The 26,343-nt window shown below is 44.1% G+C and overlaps 2 protein-coding genes across 2 annotated transcripts in view; one reads left to right on the forward strand and one right to left on the reverse strand.

Annotated features, from left to right (window-relative positions):
- Positions 1 to 63: 63 nt before the first annotated feature.
- Positions 64 to 6,292, reverse strand: rbm22 (RNA binding motif protein 22). The gene is made up of 11 exons (XM_030062239.1): positions 5,913 to 6,292; positions 4,544 to 4,597; positions 4,399 to 4,428; positions 4,145 to 4,277; positions 3,954 to 4,054; positions 3,662 to 3,834; positions 3,202 to 3,402; positions 2,848 to 3,012; positions 2,622 to 2,710; positions 2,133 to 2,261; positions 64 to 935 (listed from the first exon to the last, which is right to left on the reverse strand). The coding sequence occupies exons 1-11, from the start codon at positions 5,964 to 5,966 to the stop codon at positions 781 to 783; spliced, it is 1,284 nt and encodes a 427-aa protein (XP_029918099.1). The 5' UTR covers positions 5,967 to 6,292; the 3' UTR covers positions 64 to 780.
- A 2,257-nt stretch (positions 6,293 to 8,549) lies between these two features.
- ndst1b (N-deacetylase/N-sulfotransferase (heparan glucosaminyl) 1b) overlaps positions 8,550 to 26,343 on the forward strand; it is a 38,727-nt gene continuing 20,933 nt past the window's right edge. The window contains exon 1 of the mRNA XM_030061495.1: positions 8,550 to 8,738. The gene's annotated coding sequence lies outside the window, so the exon portion shown is untranslated. The remainder of the gene's footprint in view (positions 8,739 to 26,343) is intronic.

Raw genomic sequence — 26,343 nt, forward strand, 5'->3', positions numbered from 1 at the left:
CTAAGCTATCATCCCAATGTGATTCCTCATATTATCCTCCCCAAACTTGAATCTGTGCTCAACAGTATTTTTTTTTTTTTTTTTTAAATAGTATGCATGCTGAGATGACAAATGACAAGACGGCATTGTTTAATGACACAAATGAATACAACACTTAAAGAAAATCTTACAATAAACTAAGTCATCATGTTGTGGAATATTAATATTGTATCAAATAAAAAAGTCAATGTAACTGAAAATGAACAGGGTTTTAAAAAAAAAAAAAAAGCTCCTCAGAGATCGACTCCATGGGATGTTTTGCTTGATGTGACAAGTCTTACGCTGAGTATACAATGTCATACAGAATATACAATGGCACCAACCACGGGAGCCCTTTAAAACTGCAGGAATCCTCTTATAAGACGACACCTGGTCACACTGGGCAGTAATCATGGTGTTTGATATTTAAGTCGTTTATCATTTTCCACTGTTAAGAGGCTGTTCTAGTACGTTTAGCTGAGTAATTACAAAGTCATCTTGTAAGATCCTGGTTGTGGTCTTTCCAGACACACAGCTGGTGCGTGATCAGTCCATTCAGAGCACTGCAGGTAGCCTAATAAAAACCAGACCTTATCCTGTCAAAGATAATTGTCTCCTCTATGCAGTGTTTTTCTACCAGAAATGCTCTGTACGTTTCAGTTCCACCTGCAGCAATTAAGGTGAAACCACCTCACTAGGTTTGACATGGGGAAGCAATGCACTGGAATGACGCCTCATCACAGTATAATTTCACTCTAGCCGTTAATCGCCATGGCGTGAGCCGTGTGCAGCATGGGCACCCATGCGCTGTGGATCCTGAGAGGGGTAGTGGATGTGACCCGGAGGTCTCATGCTCATTGGAGGCGGCATGGGGGGCGCCATGGGACCCATGGGGTGGAACATCGGCGGGCCAAAACCTGAAAGAACAGAACAGCAAGACGATATTGACAAATTTGTTATTTAGTTACTGACTACAGAAGGGCTGCATCATTAATTGTGGATAACAGCATATCACAATTTCAGTTTCCATTATTATTAATCCCAAGATATTTGCTTAATAGCAATTTATTTTTATTAACTCTCACATTTGATATATTCAGTGTTGGTGGTTTATTGTTTTGCCAATAATAAGTTACATTTAATTCGTCTTTTTGGGTGGTTTGTTTATTGCTTTGATGATGTTGATCCTACTGACACTGGTGTAATTATCACTGTAATTAAAGCCACCTGTGCATTGTTTGGTTTTTATGTAGCACACAGAAGAATCAGGCTCTGCCCAAAACATCTGCGCACTCTGGAAATCTATTTGAAATCCCAGTTATGGTGTGTGCTACAGCTGAACAATTAATTTAAATGTCAAAATTGCAATATGGCCAAATGCAACAAGTCAAATTGCAAGAGCTGCATTTTTTTTTTTTTTTTTGGTTAAAAAGTCAAATGTGACAAAACACCGCTATAAATGAAGTACTGTGGTGATATAGATGCCCTGGCATACAAATGGTATTCTCCTGACATAAAAACAAATTTGTTTGGTATAGACCCTGATAGATTTAAAAAATAAATAAATAAATAAATAAACTCACTGTCATCCAATGATTTATATTTTCAGCAGTGAAAATGAAAATTATGATGCAAAAAAAATCATTCACACATAATCATGACCACCATATCACAATCGCAATCTCTGCTGAGTTGAATTCATCATATATTATTAGTTTGCTATAATGTAACCCAGGCCCTATTTGCAGATTATGTAGCATCATCCTGAGATGTAAAGACAATCATTCCACCAATCACTTGAGTACTGATCCTAATATCGATGTGCTGCAGGCTCGAACTTGACTACAACAGAAGTCAATGGCCGATCGTAAATGGCTTTGAAAACCTAAGATAACATTGCTTTTCTGAAATGGGAAATTTTATGTATACTCTCAATGTTCTCCTGAAAATGAATTCACAAACCTACCATTAAACCAACAGAACTACTTTATTTCTCACTTATCACTACAGCAGCCCATATAACATTTCATGCAGAATGTACCGTTTAGTTGAAAACTGGATTTACATTTAATTCAAACAACATTGCATCTTTGAAACCAAGATTAAGGTATTACCTGGAGGGGGTGGGTTGATGCCAGGGGGAGGGGGCAGGGCAATGTTCATGACAGCAGGAGAGGAACTAGGATCCAGGTTGAAATAGTTTGTTGGAGCTTCTTCATCTAGGGCAGGCGGTGGGGGTAGAGCTACAGGGAAATCAGAGTTAATGTGTGCAAATGTACAAAATATAAAACTCCATAAATTATTCTAATTGGATTACTTTCCAGTCTTCACAAGGGTCAATTTTACTTCATGCTGCCAACATGGCTTTAAATACACTCTACCGATGGCGCTGACACCTATGTCTATGTTTGCGTTCTATTGTGTCATTCACAACAATGAATGACAGAAAAAAAGACAGCATGTACATTCCCAAATACTAATTCAAGAAGAGGTTAAACTGATATTGAATGGGCAATACACACATACACACATATACACACACACACACACACACACACACACACACACACCAGTGCCAATGTCAACTGGGTTGGCAGACTCACCTCCAGGTAATCCAGGCACAGGGTCAAGTCTGGTGCCCATCTCACTGACGCCATCCTTGATGGCCTCCTTCCCTCTTGCTGCCTGAGACCTGACCATACAAAGCATATTAGAGTTAGAAACTAATCATACGAATAACTTAGTCTCATGGTACTTGAGACAGTCTTCCTAAATCCACCTCAGAAACTGGCTTATGCTCAACCTCTACCTACAAGATCAGTCACTCACCTGCCCCACTTGACCGTGAGCCTTCGTCCATTGATTATAAGCTTGTTGAAGGACTTCTCGGCAGCCATTTCAGCTGCCTGACGCGTGGCAAATTGGATGAAGGCACACTGCTGCCTCTGGACTATTGTAATGGTGCGAATCTCTCCAAACTGGTAGAAATGATTCCTACAACAACAAAACACAGATACAAACCAATGAGCCCAAAACTTTAGAATTAAATTTCCCAAATATTTAGCAATATTCCTTTTATGAGAATGAAAAACTATATTTGTTAGAAATTAAGAGTAAAGCTTAGAGTAAAGTAAACTGAGTTTAGTGGCCAAGATCTCCTTATGGAAAGACAGAAATTCCTACTTGAGGTCTGCATCTGTGACAGTATCTCCCAGACCCCCTATGTAGAGGGTAGTGATGGACTTGTCCTCTGGTGGGTCCAGCCTTGGCATGGTCGAGGCCCGCTTCAGCAGCTTGTCAGCCACTGGGTCGTTGATGCCATAGTAACGGTCCTTTATATTCTGGTCAGCTAAGGGGTCGTCTGGATCTGTGGGCTTCTCGTGCCTGTGTGCATGTAGGTGAACAAGAAAACCAGAGTCATAAAATAACACAAACAATGCATCAGGTCAAGAGAACTGAATAATGGGTCGATATTACGGTAATAGTAACTGAAGAGGTAAAAGACACTGATACATAAAAACACTGAGATCAACATCCATCTCTCACTAGGTACAAACTCTACTTTACATTACTGGCACCACAGCACCACCAAGATTGACCCCTGTGACACTGCAACTGTATGCTGTTGTGACGTGCAACTCACCTGTAGGGGCACTCCTCGCCTCTCTTACACTCTCCTTTCACCCAGAAGGAGCAGATGTGTGGCCGGTTCCTCTTGTAGTACGGTGTGGTTCGGGCCAGTTTCAGCAACATATCACTGGAACTAGGGGCCTTGCCTAGCAGGCCCACTGGCCGCGTCCCGTCAGAGTTAGCTATCTGAGGACACACAGATACAAGTGGGCATGCTTAGCGGGGAAAACCATTTAGATTTGATTACTGTGACTGTATGAAAAAACACAAGAAGTGGCAGCAGTTATTAGAAAGAGCAAACATACCTCTCTCTCCATATTCTGTGTGTAGTACTCCTTGTTCACATCTGACTTAGGAACATCATCTTTGATGGCCAGTCCTGTGTCTCGGACCTGAATGGGCAAACCTGAAAATAAACGCATCCAAATTAGGACTGAGCTGTTATAGCAAGCTAGAAAACAAGTAGAGACAGATGAAGACAAAAACACAATCTCACCATATTCCAGGTCCAGCAGACATGTCTGACAGACATTCTTCATCTTACTGCAGGTCTGACAGACCTCAGTCTTCTTGAAGCGCATGCGTGTCCCTGGACACCAGCGGAAGACGGTGAAGGGTCGAGCACAGATCTAATGGGACAAGAATTACAGACCATTATCCCTACTTTGTCATCGTCTTTAATGTGTGCAAGATAAGCTGTAATAGATTGAATCATGTTTAATTTGCACAAAGTGTTGAAGCAAAACATACCTTGCATTCCTTCCCATACTTCTCCTTTGTCTGTAACAGAAAGCATGAAAAAATTCAAATATACACATCCATTTATGAAAATTCTGCCAAAAGCATACCGTGTTAAATTTAGATATGAAGGGAAGAGGTGCCGATGCTCACTCACCATGCGGATATAAGGGTTTTCTCCCAAACATGTCTGACACAGAATTGGGAAGTCCTGAAAGAAAAGAAAAGGAATAGATCATTGATTTTAAATCTGATTTTATCAAACAAACAATATCAATTTCTCATCTTACAGTCTCATCCAAAGTGATGAAGCCTACATTCTCCATTTCACATTACATCATGGACACCCGGGCCAAGTTACAAGCGCCAAGGCAGAGAGTGCTGAGGGTCTTACTAGCACCTACTTTGCCATCTGTTGGAAGATGCAGTTTCAGTCCAAGTGCTGGCTGCTGAAAGAGAGATTGCCTTCCTCCATTCCACCTACCTCACACTGCAAACTAAATATAAGCATCTCTGAAGGCACCAACTTAAGATGACTGCATAGCTAGTCTTGGATAACAAAAATGATACAAACTGACAGTGAGCAAAGAAATATACTGATTCATACCCTCTAAGTTAGACTGTACACTAGCCACAGCCCTTGAATTTGGCTCAAAAGTACAGTCCTTGGTGTTAAGGAAGATTCGTACAGTAAAAATATCGGACCCAACAATTTATGCTAAAATAATGATAGCCGGATTAGTCTGAGTCTCCTACGTATGTTTGGCTGTGTGGCTATATAACAGTATGTCCTGTGTGATGATATGAACAAACACAACTGAAGTTAAACAAACAAATTACTGTGAGTTGAAAGGAGAGCTGTTTACAACAAAGAATATGAGCCTTTCCGCACCTCAAAAGAAGTGATAAAAAGCTTGCTAGCTGTTGTAGCTGCTATATAGCCGAACAGGCTAAATGGTTTAATATGTAGGTTAACATTTCACTAACCAAACTTTAAGCCAACTCTTGTCATCTTTCATTCTTATAAATCAATAGTAAACACAACACATGCTAATTCTGCCAAACTACTTGTCCTAAAACAATGACAGACAGATTCACAAATCGCAAAGCGTTAGCGAAGTTAGCCTCGCTGAAATAGCATTAGCCAGCTACTGCTAACCTTCGTTAGCTTAGGTCAAACAATACTTCGTTAGCTTGGCTGAGTCAGTTTATCGGAAACCTCGGCCAAAACAATATCAGCCCACCTCTCTGTGTGTACCAGTTTCGACTAAAGCCGCTCTAGTAGAACTTCAACCGTTTTATAAGTGAGTGTTTGTAGCTAGCTACTGCTAACTCTTGATTTACACGGACACAGCTATAGCAACCATGCTTCCGCTAGCTACCATGCTAACTGGGCAGCTGATTAACACTATAGCTAACCATTTATCTCGCAGCCACATCATATTTAGGCATCTAACTAGAAAAACGAGATGTTTAAATCACACCTGCCTAGCACTGTGTAGTAACAAACGCTGATAATAACATACCGCGTCTTCCCAGTTCTGCCTGTTGTAGGTGTTAGCTCCTAGGGACGTCGCCATTTTACAGCGAGCGGGCCAAACAACCGACGTCAACCCAGGAGCTGTCAGAACCACAATGCACCGCGCGGGCGAGCCACGTTTTTTACCTTGGGGTGTCGCCCTATTTCAAGAAATTATCACCTTTACAAAACCACTTGACCAAAATTATGAAAATGACAGGTTAAATAAGCTACGCGTAAACAAAGATGAGAAGGCTAATGTATGCGGTGTTTTGACGTGACTTCAGCCGGCGCGGTTGTTGTTGTTATTGCTGGCGGTGTTTGAGTACACCTTGGATAAGAAAGAAAGAAAACAAATCATAATAGCAGATGCAGGGAAAGCGGGGAGTTTGGTGTGGTTGGTGAGGGAGATTATGTGCATGTGGGAGAGCTTGTGTAAGACAGCTCCTCGGTTCGTCTGAGTTAGTCCATTAACAGTTTAGCCACCCACCTGTTCCTGGTCAGGAGAAGGCGTCTGTGCTGAGGGAAGCTCCAATTAGTGGAGTGACGGATGTTTGAGATTACGGATCAGCACTAATGGACTTGTAAGCTCCTAATGGTTATTTAAGGTATAGGAGACTGTATTGAGGAACCATAGATGTCAGCTACAGGCCCAAAATCCTTTCTTTTATAGCCTGCTTGCCATTCAAGTGCTCCAACTGGGAGACAATACAGCGTGTTTTCATTTGATTGGGTCAAGTTTGACTTTTCTTTCACATTATTTTAGTGATTGGAGTCAGACTTAAATGTATGGTCATTTCCAGTGTCTGCAGGTGACCTATTGATCACTGATCATTTATTTGCTCCTGTGGCTGTAGTGCAACAAGAAGAGTAAAGTTCAATTAGACCTCACAGGCTCTAGGGTTGCACAATACAGACAAAATTTCATACCTAGATATTTATGTCAAATACCTCAGCAATATGATATGGTTATGGGTTCACACTTTGAGTAAATTTTAAGTGTTAGAACAGACCAATCACTGTCTTAGGCTGCACTGAAAATAAGTAAATGAATAAATAAAATCGGACATTTCATTGCAACCTCTGCCTCGACACAATGCTTCAACGATATTTTTAGTATAACAGTGAAAATTGAACATTCTTCAAAAACAAAACAAAACAAAAAAAAACAATATAATAATACCAAATGGATGTAGAAAATGCAGTTATTTCACAAAATATTTTTTTGATCAGAACAGACCAATCACTGTCTTAGGCTCACCCTAACCCTAAATTTGATATTGTTGCATTTTGAGATATTAATATCATATCTAGATAACAATATGGTAATGATGTTTCATTCAGTCCTAATAGGCTCCTTATTTCCCCCTGTTTGCAGACAGACAGACAGACAGACAGACATGCACATGAAGACTGTCTGTCTTCATGGTGTTCAGTGGGACACCAAAGGAAACTGTGTGGGCATTGCCTCCTCAGTCTTAATGAGTCGTGTGACCCTGTCTACCTTATCATGTGATCTGGATGAGACAGCCAAAGCTGTTTTGAAGGACGGCTTTGTCTTGGGTTTACTACCATAATCAAAATCACCAACCTCATGTGTCACAAGGTCAGAGGACATGTAGGTGCACCCCATATACTCCCTTAATAGCTGCTGCACTTTTTTTTTTTTTTTTTTTTTTTTTTTTCATCACAGTGCTGTTGAGGATTCTCTTAATGGTATCCTCTCCAGTTTGTGGTGAATTGCCAGAGACAGTGGAGCTCCCATATCTCTCAAGAATATTGAATGTGAAAAGAATGATTTTGGTATTAACATTTATTTGTACCAGTCAACCGATTCCACTCTGAAACTGTGTAATAAGTCCAGTAATTGCTGTACACTAAATTCAAATACATGCTCTCAGTCTGAATGTTACAGCAGCCAGCTGGTGCTTGTATTTGATTCAGACTGTGATCATCACCATAAACTCTAATTTATTAGAGATGAGATATTCTTTTCATATTTTCTCAATTCAAGAAAAGCACTGGAGTAGAAGGATGTAGCTTACAGCACATCATGGCCTAATAAATGTGCAGTAAAAGGGTCATTTAAAAATATCAGAGCAAAACAATATGTCCCAAGAGAAATAATATAGGGATATTGTCGTGACAACAGTGGCCATAAGTATGATAAGTTCACCAATAAACTCAGCCTTAAGTACAAAGACATACTAAGTCCCTGTAGAAATATTCTAGGACTATTGTAGTGGATTGTCACTGGAAAAAGTAATTTAAAGTTTAAAGCCCATTATTGTTTTGTAGTGTACTCATTTCTTGTGAATCAAAACTAATTAATACCTGAAAAATAAACAAACAATGCTTGCAAACGTCGTTGTGAGATATGTAGGAGTGATAGATCAAGATAATCTCGATTCTTATCTTATTCTTATCTTATTTATAGTAGCCAAAACCTATAATACTTTTCAGGAGGATGGCATAGACACATCACACCCAAGTCCTTGGGATATTATTGCAAAGCTCCGGGTCCAGATGAGTCCTGATGGGAATATCAGAGGAATGTTCGAGTGTTTTTTGTGAGTTATTGTAGCATTAATGTATGCGCATAATCAGACAAAAAATGTTGTATGGTCGCCACCTATCGACAGTTATGGGCTACTGCCGGTGCATAGAGCTGCAGAAAGAGAGGGGCATTCATTTCTTCCAGACGAGTCCGCTGTGCCGCTTCCATATCGCGGGCGATGGCAAAGCAGGACGACGACATGCAGCCAGCGTGCTTCAATCCCACATTCATTCCAGTCGACCTGCCGTGTCCCACTTTCACCTAGGCTCGGAGGAGGTGAGTGTAGAGATACGAGACACATCGTGGTGTTTTGCTCATGCCTTTCTCCAGACGACCGAGAGCCCCGCTCGGTCTCCCAGGCCAGGCTAGTGAATGTTGTCTGCCGCAGACGGGGAATGCGGCCAGTTTTCGGCCTGACTCTCCCCCTGGCTGGAAACACAAGCCCGGGGATATAGTTGAGTCTCGGTGCAGCTTTTAGCCGACCCGTGGCAGCGGGCAAGGCTGCTGTTGCAGCGGGTCGGGTCGAAGTTTTGGCTGGGAAGAGCGCGGTGTCCGTCTGCGCTGGTCTGTGATTTAATGTCGGAATTCCTTTATCTAGCCAAATCCCGTAATGCAGCCCAGCACTAGCAAGAGCCAAGAAACTTGTTTTTGTAACTTTGCAACAGCTGTGACGTGTAAAGCATTATCAAACGCTCGTGCCAAGTTAGCTCGAACAATTCGGCGACATTGTAGCCATTTACTAACAATTGTTGTGGTCTAAGTTCGGCTATTACTCGTGATGTGAAGTTATCTGCCCCTTTCAGCGCAGGACAGCTAAAGGCCGAGCGATTCTGTGTGCAAACTATCATTATTAAAGGCTAGTATCATTGTCTGTCGTCTAATCTAATAACGTTTCACATGACAGTGGTGGGAAAACCGATCACAAGGGGATTTCAACGATTGCTGCGCTCAATGTGTCGAGATGATTCTGGAGGAACTTGGGTTAATTGTAAGCACAATAGGCAGGCACTGTGTTATGATAGTGACACATCAAACGATTCTGTGTCTAGCTGTAGAAATCAGCTGTAGGCTAGTACAAATTGTATAATAGTCCTCCTCAGTGAGAATTTTAAACTATCTGGGCTCGGCTATGAAAAACACCATTGTTGAAAAAGATTTGTCACACTGACAATAGCGAGCTATTCTCCAAATTAGGTTCTGACAAAGTAGGGCAGTTTGGGTGCATTGGCTTCAAAAGGAATCACCACGCATGCATTCAACTTAATGCTTTTAATTAATTGTTTATGCATGTCTTGGTAGCTGTTGCATAATGCAGCACTGATGCAGTGCCTTATTTAATACGGCCTGTGCCTTCACTGTATCAGTCTGTTTGTCAGTGTGTATGTTGTAATATGGAGCAAACGTTCTCTCCACCAAGATAGTTGCATCTATTAAATACTATAAACACTTGACTCCCCTCAGTAGGAAAAGGGGCAGTCCAGACCTGCCTGAAATCTATTGCCTGAGGGTGTGTGCGTGTGCAAGCGTGCGTGTATGTGAGTAACAGATTAGTAAGAAAGTGACTCACACTCAGATTGTGTTTGGCAAAGTGGTAAGGACTTTCCCTGCATTTTAGCTTCAGCTGCAGAAAACATTCTTGTAACTGCAGAGTGCTGTGCTCCCTCCTTTATCTATCATGAGAAAGTTATTTGACCATTGCTTCACATTTTTGTTGTCCCTCGAGCCATGTGTTGTTTATCACATGTTGAGCTGTGCATTTGGAAAAAAAAAAAAGAGTAGGGCTTATTCCATTTGCAGATTAGATAAAAAAAAAAGAGAGAGAGAGAGAGTGCAATTGCTGCAGTTTGTCTCTGTCAAATTTGTGGAGAGTTAAATCTTGTGTTGTGTTGCATTCATCTGTGCCAACTGTTTGTCTGGTTGTTCTAACCCTCCATCTGACTGCACCCACTGGCTGCCAAACATGCTGTGATCTAGTGCTTTGAGTTGATGAAGGCTGCCACTGCTGCCACCACCATTTGATCATATATCAGCATCTCCTCACTAAGATATGCCTCTGTAATGCTGTGACTAGGTTACAATTCCTAGACGTATACTTTGAGGTTGAGAATATAGGCTTCACAGTGTATGACAGCTTGTGTCACCAATCAATGTATGGCTGTTTATCAGTATGAGGCGTGATCACAGACAAATCATCAGTTTAGATTTAGACCTGTATTGTGAACAGTAAGGCACTGCTGCCTGTCAGTCATTATAACTTTAACTTGTTTTTTTGTTTGCTCTCTATAGCAACCATTACACAATCTCCAGAATCCTTCCAAGAGATTTTTGATGAGAATCTGATCAGCAGCAGCTATCTTGTGGCATGTAATGTTATGGAAGGTAACTGTAGGCTGATGGGAACTGCAGTGCCCAACAACATGCCAGCTCTTGTATTTTTCCATGTCAGTGCCCCTTGGAGCCACTCTCAGTGTGTGGGGGGCAGACCTCTCTTTAGAGTGGGGCTGAAGCCAGGCATCTTTCCAAAACACCAGCCCCCCAACCCTCTCTGCTGGGTATAAGCACTGCTTTGTGTGGCAGTGCTGCTCCCTATGGCTCTTATTCATATACTACTACAACACTGCTGGCTACACCAGATACTGGAATCTACAATGGAAACTGTGTCCAAAATAGCCTGCTATTGGACAGACAGACTGAAATGTTGTTCATTAAGCCTAGCTTTTGGTTTAATTTGCCAGAATGCAAGAGGCAGATTGTACTGTTGTAGCCTGCAAAAGTCTGCGTTTGAAAGGAAGTCGTTTCTATTGTGAGTGCCTCGTTCTGCCTGGAATGTAGCTGTAGCATTTTTGGCTTAGGCCGTGATATCGTGAGTGATATTGGACTGCGAGAGGGGGAGCAGAGTAAATACATTTTCAAACAGCACAGCACAACTGAGTATTAGCAAATGATCCGATAGCATCTGTAATCCTCGGGAAAACCTGGAGAGTTGTTTTGAATAGTGCTAGCCTCTATCAGATAGTTGGCAGTCACCGGGGGTGTCCACATGTGTGACTGGCTGGCTGAGCTAGCAGCGCGGCTGAATGCTACAGTATGCAGGCAGATCAGATTACTGAACGATTAGCCATGGCCTCCTATCCCCAGCCCAGGGAAATGATTTTCCACTGTCATAATTCCCTAGACTGAATTACGCAGGCCAGTGACTCAGAGACACTCAATACTGAAGGCCTGGATACTGCACAGCATAACTGTTGCTCTCTGGAGATGGCAGATGAGCTGAGAGGAGTTGTACCATTGTTCCAGTGGAGAGGACAAACAGACAAATTATTTTTTAGAGCGCCACTGTGCATGTAATTTGAATTTCAGATTGCACTCCAGTGTTTGTTTTCAAGCATGGCCAGATAGTGTGTTCCTTCATCACTGTCAGTTGGGCAAAGGGGAAGGTTCATTGTGGTGTTTACCCCCAGGCTGGAACCTTTTTTGGTGTTGGTATAAAAGAAAGGTTGCAGGAATCCAGAGAACAACCTCGAAACTTGAAACTTTGAGAGTTTCTTTCTATTGTCAAAGGGACATCGAAAATGTGAGCACGTCACAGGGGCGATCAAGCGACAGGATTCAGGCAGGCCTCTGGTGGAATTTCGCTCAACGGAAAGTTAGTCGGAGAGAGGAGAGGGAGGAAAAAAGGGGTAGAGGCGAGGCGGTGGAGGTTAGGACTGCGTTTCCAAGGTACTTACCCCCTGAGGCAGGAATCCGATACATTCCAGAGGCTCCTGTATCCAGACGAATAATGGTGACTAGGGTGTAGCGTTTCATCAGATGACACATGATTGGAGCATAAGTGCTGGGAAAGTGAGAGCAATGTCATAGGCTCAGAGGTAGCCAGCTCTGGTTGCCTGAGGGATTGGGAAGTATGCCAGATGAGCAGTACAGGTTATATGAGATATGGTTTTATCCACAGCAAGACACTGCCTGGTTTTTATAGCTCCCTGCTTACCCTACTTTCTGTTAAGACACCAACATTTACATTTTATGCATTTCGTTTGCCTCATCCAGTACAACTTACGGGTGCAACAGTAGAAAAAAAAAAAACCCTGATTGTCTTGGATATATCATACTTCTATTGTGCTCTATTTAGGGCTGTACTGGCAGTCGCATTGAATATGGTTTGGCACTTGATGAATAACCAAAAACCCACCCGAGCCTGCTTCCCCAGTCTCTCGACAAGTTATGGCATGACAATGTCTTCTAAACACGTGTTAGTGAGAACAGTGTGAGATTGCATTTCAGCAAGGAGCGTTAAAAACTCACATGGGTATAAATCATCATCTGTAATGATACTTCTGCACAGAACCGATAGAACGGCCTATGGGCTTAATCTGTTTTCTCTGAGTTTATCTTAAAACCCCATTTTGTGTTCTTTAGCTCTTCAGCTGAGGGCTATTTATATTGGGGATGAAGAGAAATACCCTGTTTTATTTAGTGGTCAAAAAAACAAGCTGCTTGGTGTTAATGGACTTCACCTCAGCCATTCCGGTGGACCCTCGGGGCACAGCGTGTTCGTACACTCGGCATGGGAGCTCTCGGCGCCTGGCCTGTTAATGAAGCCATTTTCAGCTATGGGGAGATGCGGTAATGGGAACGCACCACTTCACTGCTGGATATTCTAACCCTGTTCTCATCATAAGTGCTATCAGTCACCAGATATGATTAGGGTTTTTTTCCCTCCTTCATCCATTTAGCTTTTCAGGAAGCTCATTTTTCTGACTTAGAGGTGTGCGTGTGCGCACGTGTGTGTGTGTGTGCACGCCTCCCTGCCTTTTCTATTGCATTAAAATGTACACTGCATTTATATAAGGTAACCTATCCTGTCTAACACGTCTTTAATAAACTGTTCTGAGGTCAAGGTGCCATACTGGTATCATTTATTCATACAGTCAAGAGGACCATGGTGAAAGCTGTTACTCCAGCGTATGTGTGAAAGATGTTATATGTCAAGCTGTGCAGTTTTTATGTAGCATATGAGTCTATATGAGGTTGTTTAGATGTTAGCCTTATATTGTAAGACCTCTTGGGTGTCAGTGGCGTAAAGCTCTCTTTGATATGAGCGCGCAGGGCAGACAGGTGGAGAGAGGTGCTGTGTGTTTACCCAGTTGTCTGGTAGCCTTGACTGGACCCGGCTGTAACATTGATACCACACACATACTCTCACCTAGGACTGACCTCCACGTACGCTCACAGTCACGCTTATCCACAAGTAATTGCCTCTCAAGAAACCATGTTTTACCTGTGGTGGAACATGCACGGCCTCCTACATGTTATATTAAGTAGGATGTTTACAAGAAAAAAAATGAGATTGCTTGGTGATCAGACCTTGGAGACTGCACAACTTGAATAGCCCAATCCTGAATGCATAATTTGTAAAGCTGAAAATATTGAACTGTTTGTATGCTAGACACCAAAAAACACACCGCATTAAATATCGTTTTCTCTGGCACAAGAAAATAACATTCCCGATAATCAAATCGGAAGAATTTGAATCGATTTTATCTGCGTAGATGTATTTTAAATGTGAGTAAACAGTAGTTGTTAAAAAAATGTAATACCAATATATAATATGTAATGTATGTGTCATCAGTTCACTTCAGTTGAGATCTGTATTGTACCCTAGGAGAAATTTGGCTTGCAGCAAGGCCACCAGCCAACAATAAAAATAACTAACAGTAAGACATAAAATAATAAAATAGAAAAAAGGTAAATGGTAAATGAAAACCCAGTTAAATGAAAGTGAAAACAAGTGAATCACACAAAGACAAAGAATCCATATGGAAAATGCACAGAGAAGGACAGTTTTCAGTAAAAAAAAAAAAAAAAAAATGATAGCTGATAAAAGTGCAGTGGTATACAGAGTGCTTTGACACTGTAGGGCGCAACATTAAGATGAGTGCAAATATTTTGCACGTGGGACAAAGGAATAACAGTATCATATTAGCACTGATCAATATTAATATGTAGCCATTGATGGGAAGCACCTTCAAAATCTTCATAATTGTAACTGGCTGTTTTTTTCCCCCTGTTTTTATTCCGTTGCTGCCCTTCCTGAAGGTTAAACAAGATTGTGACCTGATGCCGCCAGGAAGATGGTGCTCACTGTTTACCAACTAGACTATGTGTTTACCGCCTTGTCATGAGAGGCAAAGAGCTGTTGAGCTAACTGAGGAATGAACACCTACACAAGGTCACTTGGAGGTTTCAGCTCTCCTATTTTAGGCTATGATGATAGAGAGCTCCGTTACTCAGGGCCGCAGTACAACATAAAAACAGGAGCATCTGTGGCACAGTCTCTCTGTCTCTGTGCTCACCCTCCTGATGTTCGAGAGTGGACCGGGCCAGAGCATCATGGCATCCCACCAGGACAGCAGGACTGAGTAAACTGGAACAGGGCATCTGGTGCCCAGTGCCCCTGTCCTCCTCTCTTTCCCCTCTTTCCTGTCTCATAGCCCCAAAGCAGACCACGCCACCACACCACAGCAAGTCATCTGGTGTCCAGTCGGCGCCCATCTGCAAGCTGGCCTCGTTGCAAACAAGGCATTGCGGCATGCAAAAGGCCTCTGTTGCATCTAAACAGCTCAGCCCTGCTATCTAGCTTAATCTTTGGGTGGAAACTATGAACACATTGCCAGAGCTCGGGGTCAGCTCCATTTCAATTCAGTAAATTGTATCGAGGCATTGAGAATCTACCATAGCAAATTGACCACAGCCAATGGCATACCTCTTCTCCATTTTGAATTGCTGAGGTGGAAAGAATTGTAATGGTGCCGACCTGAGCTTTGCTGCTGGCAGCTCCAAGTGTGCCCCTCCACTGATCCGAGGCAGCGCCATGTCTGCCCAGCCTGCTGTCAGTATCTCTCATCCATCCTGGGTGGTAGAGGTGTGTGTGTGTGTGTGTGTGTGTGTGTGTGTGTGTGTGTGTGTGTGTGTGCGCGCGCGTGTGTGTGTGTGCGCGCGCCTGTCCCTGTCTGTGCAGGACAGGTGTTGGCAACCCGGAGGTCAGTACAGACGCAGCTGGGGCACCGAGACGGTGGAAGGCTGGAGACGGGATTTGACAGCAGGATGAATGAGGTTTGTTTTGAAAGGTTTTCGGGAGTTTTTATTCAGGGGGTTTAGCTGAGAACGGGGCTCAGTTGCGACAGTCAGGTGGTGCAACGGCTGGCTGCTCTCAGTGGGTTGTGCCGGAGCAGAGAAAGGCTCCGAGGTTGCTCGGGTGTAGTTGCTAGACTAAAGGGAAACATAGTGGGGTGTGCAAGCCTGCAAACACAAACAACACCCTACCCCCTCTATGAAGCGTTAAGTGGCCGGATAAGTTTGGTGAATGGGACACAGGTGTCTGGGCTGGGCTGTGTGTGTGCCTGGCCAGAGGTCTGTGTTTGTTTTCTCCTCTTAATGGCCCCCAAGTCTCTCCTGCAGCTGGACCAGAGCTCATTGGCTCTCAATGGACCGGGGTGGAGGCCCCCCCGCCCCCCCTCTTTTTTTCTTTTGGTCTGCTGTAGGACTGAACAGTGTGGCGGAACTCGAGGCAAGATTGTTATAATGAAATTCAAGACATCCCACAACACAATGTTGAGGCTTAAGCATTGAGCAAGCCTTGTGCTTTTTAGATTCAATCCTCTCGCTTTCTTTATTTTCCCCTCCATCCCCGCTTTTCCTGTGATCTGCCCCAGCAAAGCAGCCGTTTGAAGTTGTCAAGGCTCTGGCTTTGCTGTTGAGTCCTCAAAGGACTTATGTGACAGGAAGAGGGGAGCTGCAGGGGAGTAATGTGACTCCCATGTAGTCCACAGACTCCCCATCCTCCATGCCCTTGTCTCCCAGCCTCCGACATGTCTCCCCCACCCAGGCTTCGTCTCTGTGGTGATGTCACTCCGTTGAGCGCTCCCAGTGTTGAGTAACAGCCCCTAGGTGTGCTTCGGGGTCATAGAACGACATGCACACACACACACCCCTCAGCCCCAAACTGTGAGCAGTCCCTCCCCAGGGAGTGCAGCCGGGTGAGGTAATGGGCCGTTAACCTCGCAACCACCTCCATGTTTGGATGTCGTACCATCAGCAGTAGCGGCTATCGCCATGCTGATCTCTGATTGTTTGGCTAACCCTGTGGCCTTCCCAGATGGCCACGGTTCAGAGCTTGAATATTATAACCATACAGTTGATATCTGGCCCATGTAAAAGCTCCCCCACCCTCTCTCCCTCTTTCCCACCCCCCACCAAAGCTCTCAAACTCTGCTCTCATTTCTCTCCGCCACCTTCTGTGCTATTGTCTTTGACACCCTCTCCTGAGCACACCCTTTTATTTCTTTATTTAAGTCATCTTTTTAAATTCCAGAATCCATTTCGTTTGCCCCGCGGGCGCTGGGGGTGATGGCTGGAGACGGTGTGGCAAATTAAATTTGGTCTCCCTCTTCGCTCCCCTCGGACGTGGTCTCAGTGGAACAGGAAAAGGAGTACAAGAGCAAGGAAGGGCTGGAGGAAAGGGTCCATTTCTCATGCATTACTGTCTCTTTCCTCGGGGTCTATACTAGAACAACAAGCAACACCTCTCTCACTTTCTTCTCGTTCGCTCTTTTCCCGCCGTTCTCCCCGGTTTTCTCACTCTCTCCATCATCTCTCCCTCTTTAGTGCTGCTGTTCCTGCTCACACAGTCTAATCTGAAAGTCCCTCTGCTCTTGCTACCACTACCACAATCTGACCCAGTTTATTAGTTTGGGTCTAGTGAATCATTAATCGAGGTTATCTAACTGTTCCTGTAATGACTCTTCTGTGACTCATGTGTCAGAGCCTTTCCTTGCTCTTACCGATCAAGTTGTACACTAATGCCTTCCCTTGTTCAGCGTGTCTCGCTCTTCACATTTGTATTCTATCATAACTGTCTTGCAAAAAAAAAGCAACGTCCCTCAAGCTAGACTATACGTTTAATAGGTGTGCTGTGCACTGTAATATGTCATTGTGTCAGAGCACAATACAAGGCCTAAGTGCACTGAATGCAAATTAATCTTGTGGGATGGCAGCAGCTGAATAGAGTGCGGTTTGGGGAAAGGAGGGAGAGTGGCAGTGGAGGGGAGAGAAGGCAGGGACAGAGGGAGGGCTAATAGTGGTGGCGGACAAGAGAGGGAGAGAAAAGAGCATGTGAGAAAGAGGAGGAGGGATGTGGGTTGTAGTCATCGCCAGGCCCATTCATCATGCAATGCCTGCTGGGATGCGCTGGGGTCAGTCCCGCACAACACAATTACAGCCTGTTCTGGTGTGTTGTGCTCGGCTCCACTCTGTTCTGACTGTGTTCTGTTGTCTGTTGTTAGATTTCCTCTGTTCTAACTCTCTTGTTTTCCCCTTTGCATCTTTTTTTTTCCTGCTCTGTTCTGTATGCTTCTGTTCAGAGCCTGATTTTTTTCTTTTTTCTGTTGCGTTCTTTTTTTTTTTTTTTTTTCCAAACTGGCTCCTCAAACTATCACCAAATGATCCACTGCAGCTCTTTTAGCCAAGTATCTCAATTAACTAGGCATTTGTTGTTGTTTTTCCTCGCTTTTTCTTTCGACTCGTACTCTCTCCTCCCCGTCTTTTGCCTTAAAGTGCCATATTATGTGCTCATGCGGTGTAGCTGCCTGCTGGGCTGTTGTGCCATCCGTTGCACAGGCTTCTTTCATCCCCATCTGAGTCGCAGCCACCAGCCAGATTCATGTGATTGACAGGCTTGGTTAGCATGGGGGCGTGAAAGGGTAGTATGCACGTTGTTTACCCTCTCCGCCTGACAGTCCTCTGTGAGCCCACAGATGTTTTTATAAAGCTGTAAATATGTGTTCTGTGTTCTAATGTCAGTTGACAGCGTTTCCGATCATAAGCATCTCTCTGTCTCTGTGTCCATGTGTGTTTTCCCCAAGCAGGGAATACTGTTTTCTCAATATGTAAACCTTTAGGCGTTCTGACAGTATGAATGAAAATAAAAAAATACGGAGTGACCAGTGTAGTTTTTTGAGGGATAATATGGATATTTTCTTATTTTATGTACATTGTATACCATTTTGGTGGCTTAGACCTATTTTTGTAAACACAATAACTTGATGCATTAAATTTAATGCTTGGGTTCCACCTATAGAGCAGATGATCTAATTAGATTTTGAAGCATCTTCCTGCATAAATTTACATACTAGGAGGAAAAGCTGATTTTCTTTAAACTACAGTGTCATCATAGCGCTTTAAGATACAGAGGCCACGTTAATACCACCCATGTTTACTGTGAAGGCAAGAATGTTGACCTAGAAATATTTGCTGAATAATGTATTGATTTGCTTAATTGATGGCGAGGCATTAGGCTTATGTGCCTTTTGTTGGACTGGAGCTGCCCATAGTTGGTTTTGATTTGGTTCCAATATTCTGCATACGCGGTGTAGCCTTTTTTCAGCCAAAACATGTCAAAATGACAAAGATTTAGTGCCTCTCCCAGAATTTTATTCTTGGCAGGATGGAAAAGTTTCTGAAACAGTCATCAGACTATGGGACATTGGCTCTTTGTTAAGTTGTTCTTCTGTTTTGTTGTTTCCTCCGTGACACGTTTGACATAATATCCAACAGCCAAAATGTGATTCCAAATTAAAAGGCTGCAAGGCATAGATAAAGGGCCGACAGGTTTACTTGCCAGCCGAAGATGCATCAGATGGTGACTTGGCTGAAAAGAATGAATCGAGAGACTTAAGATTCATTGCGAGAATGACACATCACGTCCCAACAGAGCTATAGTTTACAGCACAGGGCCTTTGGAAATGGGTGTGTATTGACTGCAAACCTCATCCAGAACGCAGTCCATCTTAAACTGAAAGCATAACAGATCACACTCACTGGTCTGAGAAGTTTCTTCTCTTCAAGACAACTTAAGAAGATCTTTCTCCACAAGGGCATAAGTATGGACTTGACAATCTTAGCTTTGATAGTCACCTTAAAACTCTCCACTGACGCCTAAACCACTGAAAAATGTTAAGTCCTTAGAGCAGGTTGAGGCAGGCCTGTCTAAAGGTTTTATCCATGGTGGGCAACATTGAATGCCAAATATCTCATTTTTATTGAAAGGCCAATATCAGTGAGAATTACTGGTTTAACCATAATGTGAAATATTCTTACCCCCCAAAAAGACATGCAAAACTTTGTATGCTACCTAGGTGTTTTCATGCATAAGGCCTCTGCATGGCTTTCAGTTGTTTTCTCCTTGCATAAAGCTTTAGAATGGGTTCTTATAAGGTTGTTGCGTGCATTTAGTTTTGTTTAGTGCCTCCAAATCTGGGTTGAAGCAACCTAAAAAGCAGTATTCCAGCATAAAAAAGTGGTAAAAGGAAACCTCTCCTCTGCCACTTATCAACAACCTGTCTGCAAAACATTCAGTTGTTGTAAAATGGAAAATAGCTAGCAGCACTAAGAATAGCTAATGTTAACCCTGCTCAGGCTCGGGAGTAGCTGTGAATAAATGGAAACAGCAGCACCCCGGTCCTCGCAGCTTGAGTTCATCAGCAGATAAGAAGCTAATGAAGACTACAGTCGGCTGCTGTTCATTTGAAATGGCCTTTGAGCTCTTTTTATAACCCCCAACAGTAAACCTGGCCTTGTTGTATTATCTAGGACACTTCTAACTATGTCCCATGGCAACAGTCTGCGTTGCTAAGAACACCTGCTCAGTGCCTCCCCGATCTGCAGACGTGGTGGCCTGTCTGTCATCATGTTGTCTCTGGAGCGCCCTAATAAAGCCAGGGAGATGTGACGACACACCACGCATTTCGCTCTCCACCTAATTGTGTTGATGTGGAGGCTGATATCCCTGTTGTGGTGCTTAATCTTAACTGGTGTGACAGCAAACACTGGAGTCATCAACGGGTATGGCACAGCTAATTATACTAGTGTGCGCGCCCATGTATGGGGAAGTGCGGTGAGCTGAGATGGAGGTACAAGAGATGCAAATAGGGGAAATAAATAAGTTTTTTTCTTCATCTTGAAAGTTTCTCCAAGAAGCCTTTCTTGGATATGTAGGCTTATTCTGTGAAGGTTGTGCAGTTAAATGGCAGCAGCCACTCTGAATATGGACGAGTCTGGGAAACCTCAACGTTCATTATAACCTGACATTTTACCCACCCTACAAATCACAATCTTGAAGAGTTTCCAGTCAAAGCATTTTGAAAGGTGCGCACACTGTAAATGGCCTACTGTTAAAATAATGCTGTTTTTTTGCCTCCGTCCTCTCTCAAGGAAAGCTGTTAGTAAGTTTGATTGATTAGGGCCTAAAGCCACTAGCTCTCTATTAGATAGAAGACAAAGCTTCAACACTTACTGCAGGAAAATCAGAGGTAATGAATTAGTGATAAAGGTTTCAAAGACAACACCATTAGAGGGGCCGTCAGGAGGAGGTGGACTGCTCTTGCCTTGCAATTTGCAGAGTAGGTAATTTGGAGTCTTATGGAAGTGAAATGCTTTGGATCACTCTCTCTTCTCTCGCTCTTTGTTTCTCCACCTTGTTTTGTCTTCCTTTCTTGATGCTCCTCTCTCTCTCCCTCTGGCCACCGCTGACAGTAAAGTTAACCTCGGCTCCACCGCGCTGTCCTCGTGCGACCTGGATGTCATCTGTTACGGGGAGTGGTCAACTGTTGTGCAGCTCGGGTCTCAGGCCTCACTGGAGCTCTTAATATATTGCGACTGTAATGCTTTGGGGGGGTCCAAATGATAATATAAGATTGCATTTTGAGCTCTCACACTCCACTTGAGCTCAGAAATACGATTCCAGCAAAAAAATTCTGCAAAGTCATCCTGTAATAGGCTTTTTTTTTTTTTTTTTTAATTGCCTGCGGCTTTGTTTGGTTTTGTTTTGAATTCTGACGTATTGCCAGTGACATTCATGCAACTTATCTCCCCCTACATTGACAACCATTAGCTCACACAGGCCCTGCACCCTTCAGGCTGGTTGGTGTCAATTCTTGCCACGTTACCCGGCTTCCTGTCCCCCCCCGTGTCCCTCTCAGTTAGGTGGAGGGGTGCTGCGTCCTGTCACCTGAGGAATATATGGTGGAAACTTGTGTCCTCTGAGGCATGCAGGGGCAGATGCAGGCCCTCCGTTGGTTCAGCTGTTCTGCCCCGGACAGACCCTGCCAGACAGCCAGGAGAAGGCATAGTACGTCTCTGTTTCGTTTATGTCAACAACAGGGTAAGAAGTGAACTTCTTTTGCCGCCTCAGTTTGTTTTTTGAAACATTTTCGGTCTGTGTCGTGGGCGGATTTATTGAACTATGAAGTAATACATTTGCATTGCATGTTGGCAAATAAACACTCATTAAGCAGTGCCAGTATGATTTGTTTTAACTTATTTCCTTGTTGGAAATCCATGGGTGGCCTTACAGAAGGGAAAGAATCCATTTTCCGCATTCTTTGCACTCAAACAGCACATCTTTCACCCCTTAATTTTTGAGATTTTTTGATTTTATGGCTTGTTCCATGTATTTTGTTGATGCAGTGGTTTGTGTGTGGACATCACACCTCTGCTGCAGGCAGTGCGGTGCAAACATTTTTTCGCTTCTTGATGTTGCGTTTTATGGTGGTTTTATGATCAAAAGCTGATTAGTTGTGATCGCCCATGAAAGAGTTTATCCCTATCTTCTGTTTTGCTGCTGATTAACTTTGAGTAGAGGCTGCGATCTAAACATCATGTTCATAGTTATCAAGTAAATACGAAAGATTTCTAACTTCTGTAACTGTTGCATCTTTTCTCAGCAAAAAATTACCAAAGAAATATTTTTGCCCACACACACTTGAAAGAATTGCCCCGTCATAGGCTCCCACAAATCTCCTACAGCGGCCAGTGAGGGACAGTAGTTGCATTCATGCATGAATATATGACAACTCAGGGAATAATGTGGATGGTGCAATGCAAAAAAAAAAAAAAAAAAAAAAAGGGGGCATGCATAGTTATCAGAGCCATTTTTTGCCTCCTCATTAATTTCATGGGCATTTTCTGAACTTTCACAGGCATTTTTGTGACTCAAGCTGCTGTTAATATGTGACCCCGGTGTGGAAAATAATGAGAGAAAGGTTAAACTTCTGCTAATGAGTAAAGCTGTTGCCTTTATGGCCCTCACGTCTCAATTGCGTATCACTCGCTACCATTTTCTGGTGTTACAGGGGTTACTTCCTCTTAGTCTCATTAAGCGGCAGGTTACTGCGACTGAATGTAATCAGCCAAAGGCCTGGCACTGTAATCAGTGGATTTCTCTGAGCCCTGGGCATGATGTCATGATGATCTCACAACACCTCCTCTGCACTTCCCCTATCCTGTTGCTATTTTATTAGCGAAGCCTCTCTTCCCTTGGCGAGAGAAGGAGGAGAGGTGACACTGAGCAAAGTGACAGTACAGCACAAGTTCTCCTGTCAGTGTGACTGTGAGAGAGCTCTGCCTGTGACAGGTAGATAATGAACATCAAGCTGTCTCTGTCTCCATCTCTCTGTCTGTCTGTGTGTGTGTCTCTCTCAGCCGTCACTTCACCTCTCCACAGCCTCACCCATTCAGCTGATGCGATGACATCACCCGCACATAATGGCATCCAACCTTCCTTCCTCTCTCTCTCTCTCTTTGCTCTCATCAGCCGCTCGCTCTAATTAGATGAGGGTGATTTCAATAAAGTTACCGTCGTCCTCACTCCATTAGTTATATTAACACCCAGATTCCTGCCCCGGAGTTGTCTATCTATCCTGTGCCTTTCACCGGTGGGTAGAGGAGTTGGGGGGCAAATCCTCTTCTTTTCATGGATCTGTGTAACCTAGTTACTGAGGCCCAGCAGGGGAGGCCAATCAATTAATGAACAAAGGAGCCAGCTCACTGAGCAGCCGTGTGAGTCTGGGACTATAAACAGGGCGCTCCCAAAACATGGTCCCTGTCAGTTCAGTTGTTATCTGATGGATGTTGTTTTGTTTTTGGTTTTGTTTTGTATGTTTTTTCTTCTGCGTGTGCACTGCTCTGCAGCTGTTCAAGGCACGAGGCAAAGGCAGGAGGGTGTTTACAGGCTTGATGAGCACTATTGTGTTACCTGTTTGAAGACTCTGCCGTCTTTTCCAGAGCAGGTGAGGTCAAGCCAGGGGTTGAATTTGAAAGGCTTCCGGCAGACAGCTCGCAAACACCTGTCCTCGGCTCTTTCTCAGAGCACGTTTTAGATATGATTAAATGGGCTCTGGCTTTTTTTTCCTCCGCCGCGTTGCAAAAGGCTGGAAATAAAACAACTTTGAAGATTCGGCCAAGGACTCCCTTGAAAACGTGCGCTTCCCTCGCACAAAATGAAGAATATAGTCGTTCCCCATGAACTGACACATTAATGGTCAGAGGTTACATGTCCATACCTGGTGATTCTGGCCAGTCTCCTAGCAACAGGCATGTATATTTGGCCTGTCCTCTTCTTCTCCTTCATCCCCTCCACCTGCACTCTCTCACCATCTTTCACCACTTTCTCATCCCCCCTCTTCTCAATACCCCTTTTCATCCCATTCAGTCTCTCTTTGTTTTTTTTTTTTTTGTTTTTTTTTTTAAACCATGCCTCACCTCTCTCTCCCATCACCCACATCCATCCCTCTTTCCCTCCTGATCTCCTTCCCTTCCAGCTTGCTGATCTCTCACTCCCTCATCCCTCTCTCTTAATCCGGCTGCTCCTCCCTGGTGTCCTCCTCCCCTGGAGTCCCCAGCTCCGTCTCCCTGTGTGAGAGATCAGGGAGCAGGCTGTTGTAACAAGCTGTTGAATAATGTAAGCACAGGGCCATAGGCCAGAGTTTCAGTTAACCCTTTGATCTCTGATCACACGGCGAGTGAAGCGGACACATCATAAATGACAGCTCGACAGCAGGGGAAACCAGCCCGGAGGCCTCTCCGCTTCCTTCTTCCTCCAGCCTCTACCTAAAGGCTAATGTTCCCCCATCCGGTTTCATTGTTGTGGCCTTTCATAAGCAGGAACCCAGCGCACGTCCCTAGCCTTTGTTATCCTAACGTTGATGTATTATTGAAGGCTTGGAAAAGAAGATGCTGAATAATTGATTTTGGAGCAAAGATGTGTCATGGCATTCTCAACCTTCCTGTGTTCCTCTCCAGTATTTTTACTTGTGGCGCAGATGAAAGATTAACCAGTTTGTTTTCTTTCAGGTCATCTAGTTCACTCCCGTCTGATTCATTGTGGCACCACACAGCACGCTTTCCTCTGATGCCTCACCAGCTATTATCATTTTTTTGGATTCTTCCTGCTTTTTTTTCTGCTTGGTGTATGCTGTTAATTGTCAGCAACCAAAGTCTACGGACTGTCGAATCAGTTGTCATATTAAATCTTGAGCGCGCGCCAACATGTTACATGTGCATTACCGATTTGTATCAATTAGCTGATCAAGTCACCCACTTCCAATTTCACAAAAGCGTAGCTGGCACACAGGGTCTCATTAACTCTGGGTGATCAATACAGATTCCCCTCTCCTTAAGTGCTACTAGTTAGCTTTAGAGCCTCATATCCCAGGGCAAGGGTGTATTGATCTTGTGGACTGATAGGAAGCTTCCCCTCCAGGAGATGGAGCAGAGTGGGGGAAAGGGTGAGTGCAGTGGCCAGGGTGAGGGAGTGGGTGTTCATAGCCAGATCAGCTTTCTACTTCCTACCACCCCCCCTCTTCCCGTCACCACACCTGTTCCTGCTAGCAGGAGGAAAAACACGGCGCCAATCTGTGTGCAAGTGTGTACATTTGTGTGTGCGTGCCCAAGAGAGGGAGAACGGCTGAGAGGCGTATCAAATGAGAAATGTGTTACATAGGGTTTATGGTGACGGTGTGCCTGAACCACACTGGCATTAGCAGCTGCTGGCACGTTATGGATGGCTAACAGGAAGACAGATTTTTCTATTTTACATGGCTAGCGCGCCGCTCGACAGTCTGCTTTTTGCATCGAATGTTATTCTACCCGTAACCGACCGTCCAACCACGTTCACTCAGTCACACACAGATGTTCACACATCGACACACATGTACACACAGGCACGCACACGCGCCATTAAACTGTCAAGCAGTGTGTGTGTGTGCGTGTGTGTGTGTATACGGTGCTGTAAAGTGGCATTTAATCCATAACTGTGACAGGCTTTCCTTGAACTGACAGGGAAAAGCATAGCTGCCTTCCCACATAAAAATACATGCACATCTCTCTCTCACTCTCTCACTCTCTCTTTCTCTCTCTCTCTCTCTCGCTCTCTCTCTCTTTCTGTTTCCCTCTAGCACTGTTTCTCCCTCTAAAAAAAAAAAACACAAAAAAACTGAAAAGTTGTTCAAATTTCAAAAGTATTGTGTTCCAGTTACGCCACACATTCATCACTGTGGAGGCTTGTCCCTGTGCCCTGGCTGCAGCTACCCCCTCCTGTAAACCAATCTGCGTGTGTGTGTGTGTGTGTGTGTGTGTGTGTGGTGTCACGGTAGGATACACAGCAGCTGTAGTGAGAGCAGTGAAGGGGGGAAATGAGGAAAGCCAGCGTAGTAGACAGAGCCCAGATAGACCTGTCAGCCCCGGTGACACCCACATATGCGTCACCCACCGGTTCAGGACGAGCGCGGGGGGGGAAGGCGAGGGAAAGGAAGTCGGTCGGCAAACGGGTGAGAGTGCAGGAGCTGGAAGGGCTGCAATTGGACGAGCCCGGGGTGGCGGTGGCGGTGGCAGGGTTTACACTAAAGCCGAGGAGGGGATAACGGTGAGCCGCGGCAGAGCTGTGTTTAGTGGGGGAACACGGAGGAGACCGTTTTGCAAGCCCAGGACTGGACAGATCAAGGAACAAGGCTTTGGCTTGGTAGGAAGCTCTAACATAGTCGGGGGTGCA

This window comes from Myripristis murdjan, chromosome 10, assembly GCF_902150065.1.
Source record: "Myripristis murdjan chromosome 10, fMyrMur1.1, whole genome shotgun sequence".
Classification (NCBI taxonomy): domain Eukaryota; kingdom Metazoa; phylum Chordata; class Actinopteri; order Holocentriformes; family Holocentridae; genus Myripristis; species Myripristis murdjan.